This window comes from Lupinus angustifolius, unplaced genomic scaffold, assembly GCF_001865875.1.
Source record: "Lupinus angustifolius cultivar Tanjil unplaced genomic scaffold, LupAngTanjil_v1.0 Scaffold_25_349, whole genome shotgun sequence".
Taxonomy (NCBI): domain Eukaryota; kingdom Viridiplantae; phylum Streptophyta; class Magnoliopsida; order Fabales; family Fabaceae; genus Lupinus; species Lupinus angustifolius.
Genome location: NW_017720283.1, coordinates 3,472 through 9,036, shown reverse-complemented (window position 1 = coordinate 9,036; position 5,565 = coordinate 3,472). Strand labels below are relative to the sequence as shown.

The 5,565-nt window shown below is 27.4% G+C and overlaps 1 protein-coding gene across 2 annotated transcripts; it reads left to right on the top strand.

Annotated features, from left to right (window-relative positions):
- The first annotated feature begins 1,878 nt into the window (after positions 1–1,878).
- LOC109338432 (PLASMODESMATA CALLOSE-BINDING PROTEIN 2-like) lies at positions 1,879–3,605 on the top strand. 2 transcript variants are annotated; one of them, XM_019575668.1, is made up of 4 exons: positions 1,879–2,244; positions 2,744–2,780; positions 3,343–3,368; positions 3,404–3,605. In XM_019575668.1, the coding sequence occupies exons 1-4, from the start codon at positions 1,929–1,931 to the stop codon at positions 3,412–3,414; spliced, it is 390 nt and encodes a 129-aa protein (XP_019431213.1). In that variant the 5' UTR covers positions 1,879–1,928; the 3' UTR covers positions 3,415–3,605. The 2 variants fall into 2 exon arrangements, with proteins under 2 accessions (XP_019431213.1, XP_019431212.1); XM_019575667.1 differs by having other exon boundaries at positions 3,343–3,605.
- Positions 3,606–5,565: the final 1,960 nt, after the last annotated feature.

Sequence of the window (5,565 nt, the reverse complement as noted above, 5' to 3'; positions counted from 1 at the left end):
GATACATGCTCATGCAATACATGATTTCCAAAATATAATACATTTAATGCATAAAATCAATGTATTCAAATGCATGGACCTACTTATCATATATTTCTAGATGATGTCTCATTTTAATGGATTGATTACTTTATTATGTCTTGTGAGACTCACACCTAGGTTTACCTAACCTAGACTCAATATCTATGGCAAGCATCTTAGACGTCTAAAAAGATAATAAAGAATAATAACATAGACACCACTTGAGCCCTCGGCATGTTGACTGTTGAGTCATCTTCAAGTTTTAGCTAATTCCTTGTCTTCATCAAAACATAGGCAAACGTTGCTAATGTAATTATTGACGTTTTGCACTCTCACTATGTTACATATTCTGCCTCTAGGTTGTAGGCCTGTCACTGGACATGATTCTACCTTCTTTTATATTATAGAAATTATTCCAACTTTTTCCCTAATGTATTCATTTTTAGTCATATCTTATCTAATATGTAATTCATTCAACGTAACATTATCATCTTTATTACATTGAATTTATTCTGTTGTATGAATACTTTTCATTGTAGTTTCCACCTTAAAAGACTATCTCTTATGTTAACATTTTTATATTGCACTTCATACACCATTGACAATGTCAACCATGGTGGTTGTCCAACCCTGAACCAAGTTACTTCCTCAAAAAATTAATTGAGAGAAATAAATGCATTTAGTTTAAAATGGCAAAAAATATATAAGTTATATTGAGAGAAATAAATGCATTTAGTTTAAAATGGTAAAAAAAATATAAGTTATATATAAATATCTCTAATTAATGTCATGGCATTAATTTGATAAAAACTTTTTGTTTCCACATTTACATAAAACTCTTTATTTCAACATTTTTAATGTTGTTTTTTTGTACTATACATTCTTCCATCTAACAAATAAAGTCTAACCTTTTATGTGAACACTTTATTATGATTAATATATTGTTTATGAAATGTTCTCAAATAACATTTGTCCCTCCACATGATTAAAAGGACCAAACTTTTATTATTAACCTGAAGCATCTTAACACATGTACACCAACAAAAAAAGTAAATAAAACTTAAAGTAAATTACACTAACATTAGAGTTTTAGTGAAATTATACAAATCATTCATCTCTTTTTTAAACTTGCATAAATCACCTCTAATTATATACACTGATTACTCACGTGGAAGAGATAAATGTAATTTTTTAAACAAAAAATAGCGACGATTGTAATTAAGTTAAACAAAATATGATATATTATGAAGACAAGTCCAAATAGTATAAGAGTCAACATCTATTCATTATTTTGGTTAGTTACAATATAAAATAAGAGCGATTTAAACACATTATTGATACAGTTTATAACATACCAAAAATAATGAACATACACTCACTCTTATATTATTTGAATTGGTCTTCACAATCTATTATATTTTGTTTGATTTAATTATATTCGTCATCATTCTTTATTTAAGAAATTTCAATAATCTATCCTTGAGCGGTAGTCACGTATATAATTATATGTGGTTTTTGTATGTTTAAAAAAAGATGAATAATTTATATAATTCCACTAATACTCATGGTATGTCTAATTGACTCTAAAATTTGATATAAAAAATTCATTCTCTATTTAATAATAATATTAAAAAACTGTATTATTGAAAAACTTATATTATTTTTTAGTTCTTCTTTTATATTAAAGTCATTTCTCTCATTATTCTGTATCACAATTCATTTATATATAAATATAAGTATGAATTCCTACCCAAAAAAATATATGTATATAATACTAAGATATATACAGTAAAATTTAATGCACCATGGAGGTAATTGAATCTGTGATTCTATTTAAACTCGCATACAGAAAATGAGAAGACACAAAGAAATCAAAAACTCATTGTAACTAAGCAAACCTTCTTTCAATGGCAGCACCAAAACAATTTTATTCAGTGTTAACCATTGTGGCATGCATCATAATATGGAGAAGTAGTATTGTTGGTGCAACATGGTGCGTGGCGAGGAATAATGCCATCGCCAGTGCATTGCAGCCACAATTGGACTATGCATGTGGCCATGGAGCTGATTGTAGTGGTATTCAACCTGGTGGAATATGCTTTAATCCAAACAATATCTATAATCATGCTTCATATGCATTTGATAGTTACTATGTACGCATGGGTAGAGCCCCTGGTTCCTGCTACTTTGGTGGCACAGCTGTCATTGCTGTTACTGATCCCAGTATGAATATTCATCCTTCTTCATCTTTTTATTTTTTCATCGGAAATTGTTAGTGTCTTAATATTTGTTGTGAGCGAGATTTGAATACTCAATTTCCTTAAACTCTTTCACTTTAATCATCGGATCACCTTATAACTCTCTTCATCATTTTATGTTAGTATTGCCTATTATAGATAAAGGGATAAAGACTTGGTGGTTGTTGTTATTATATTATTGGTAAAACTATTTGGTAGTGAATGTTATTTTCTGTTTTTAATTAGTTTATATGGGTACTTTTTATGTATTTAATATTTTATTTAAGATATTATTTATTTACAAATTGAATTCATGTTAGAACTAAAATTTTCGAAATATACATTTTGGTTGATAATTGAAAATTTTAAAAAATATTAAAATAGAATCAAAATGAAACAGAAAAATATTTTACAACACTAAATTCAAAATAAAAATACTACAGGTCAAATTGATCTTACACAGTTTCATTTTGTTGTGTGTATAGGCTATGGACGTTGCAGGTACCCATCTTCTCTAAAAAGGTACATGTACGCCCGCTTCCATGTTTAATATAGTGTTTTTATAGGTAAATATTAGTATTTTAGATCTTATAGATAAAGTGATAAAGAACTAAACGATGATGAAATGAATGACTTCATCTCCTAATAAATGTCATTTATTTTATTTTAATTTATTATTTTATTCTTTTTACATCAAATATTATACTAAAGAAAAAAGAGGTGTGGTTACATGCATGAGTGGATTAAGAGGAAGAGTTTTCATGCTTTGTTAATTAAATTATTTAAAATTAATTAAGCATATATAATATTCTAAAAATGAAAATAATTTTATTAAAATTATTTAATGCTTACTGATAAAAGGATGTTTATTTATATAATTTTTTATTTGAGGGGTAACTATTTTTTAAAAGACTTATGTTATTTGCACAATATAATCTAACAAAAATAATTTATTTTTTATCTCACATATTTTCTAATAATAAATGAATTCATCACAATATTTTTCATCGGTTAGTGAGTGTATTCTTAACAATTAACTTAATAGAGACTAACTTGTAATTGTTTTATTTCTTCTCATCTTAAGGAACGACGAAGGAACAAATACAACAAGTTCAAAATTGCAATCAAGTCAAAATATACGGAAGTTAGGACATAGTACAGAACATGATAACCAAACCAACTAATGGCTATGTACTCTGAATAAGATTATCATCATGGTCTTCCCTTCCTCTAGCTAAATGTATGAGTTATAAGTGTTACTTTATATTATGTGATGGCCATGTACTCTGAATAAGAATAATGTAATAATATATTACAAAAAATAACTTATTGGGAGTATTCATATCATAGGTCACCTTAAAATTGAAAATGTTACATTTACACCAAAATTTGGGCAACATAAAATCATTTTAGTGTTTCTATATGTATGCTAAGTAAGGCTATATATATATATAATATGAAGTTACTCATGTGAGAATAATGTGCTATTATGAAAAATGAGAATACTTAATATATACAATTGGATCTTGAATCAATGGTTAAGATTAAAAGATACATGCACATGACTATCATGTGATCAATAACTAATTTTTAATCATAATCATTCATAATTGATTGTAGGGCTCAAATTTATTATTCTCATAATTTTTTATCAGAATTGTTCTCATTTGAGTAGCTCCCTATATATATACTCACGTGAGAACAATGCACTATTGTTATAAAAGATGTGTACATATGGCTATCATGTGACCAATAACTAACTTTTAATTCTAACCATATGTAATAGGTTGTAAGACCCAAATTTATTATTCTCACAGTTTTTATATAAAAATTGTTCTCACTTGATTCATCCTCTATATATATATATATTAAAGATTGATGTACCATTACTAGAGAGGCAAGAAGTGTCACATAATAAAAAACAAAAATAAAATGTCATGACATTTTTATTTTTTTATTATTAAAAAAATGAGGAAATAATTATTTTTTTCTCCATAAATAGAGATGATTCTTATTCATAAAAAAAGTAGAGTTTGCGCGGGCGAAGCCCAACAGATTTCAAGTCTGTCTCCTTAACCACTCGGACATATTGACATAGATGTTACTTTAATAATGATTCACCATGAAACCATACTATCATTGAATATTTTCAATTTCTTGGCTTGCCGTGACATTTTTCATATTATCCTATTTCAAATTTCTCACGTGCATTCAAACAAATCTTTATTGAAAAAAGAAATGTATACATTATTATTTATATTTAATTATTATTGACTATTTAAAAAATTAATACAAATGAATAATAAATAATATATTAAATGTATATAATTTTTTACACTAACGGTATATAGATATTACGCTCATCTTTATTTACATAGAAGACTGCTGCTACCTATGCACCAATGAAACTGTACACTTTTATTTAATCTCTAATGTTGGGGTATAGCATGTGTGTACCATGTTGGTGTGTCTAGAAGTGTACAAACCTTTTGTTTTAAAAAAAATGCAACAATAATTAAACAGGAAATTCATAGATAATAAATAAAATAAAAATAAAGCAGATAATAATTGCTAAAAAATATGACAAACAAAAAATGGGTACTTAAGTTCATGAGTCAGTGGCTTTGGGCCTGACCTTTTTATGGGTGTCCTCAGTGTAATCGCCAGCTGTCGTGACCCGATTTTTGGTTGAAAGACTGACTCTGTGACTTAGGAAGAGACGAACTCGATTTCTTCCTCTCCCAATTGATTTGTTATCGTTACTATGTTTTTTGTAGTTAAAACGTAGAAAACTCTTTATTATGCTCAATTCGGATAATATGGTCTTTTGAACCTTAGTTCTAAACTCGGGAGTCGATTACAGATCGACGAAGGTATTAGCACTCGGTCTGTCCGTATTAAATCGGCAACCCTCACTAATCACATGTACTTTTTCCCTTGAAATATATTTAAAATTTAACTACCAAAATAAAATATTTTATTCTTTATTTTTGTGTGTGACAATAGTTTATTTTGCTCCTACGTAACTTTAGGTGCAATAGAGAAATCAAGACTATGTAGTTTTGGTTCGAGAGTTGGTTGGTGTTGATTTGTTTGATTTAAAAAATATAATTAGAAATTGATCCACTTTGAAAAGAGATGAGCAGCAAAAACTAATGTCCGCACTGCATCAAATCTTAAAGAAATTTTAAAATAGTTGAAATGTTATTATCTTCTAGATAGATGAAGCAGCATAAACTAATGTCCACACCATATCAAATCTTAAAAAATGTTTGAAATATAGTTAAGATTTTATCGTTTTCAAAAT

What these genes read in the sequence shown, in the direction of transcription:
- LOC109338432 (XM_019575667.1), top strand. Translation starts at nt 1,929, where the DNA reads ATGGCAGCACCAAAACAATTTTATTCAGTGTTAACCATTGTGGCATGC. An exon ending in CATTGCTGTTACTGATCCCA is followed by an intron (nt 2,245 to 2,743) that starts GTATGAATATTC and finishes TTGTGTGTATAG; the next exon opens with GCTATGGACGTTGCAGGTAC. An exon ending in TACCCATCTTCTCTAAAAAG is followed by an intron (nt 2,781 to 3,342) that starts GTACATGTACGC and finishes TCTCATCTTAAG; the next exon opens with GAACGACGAAGGAACAAATA.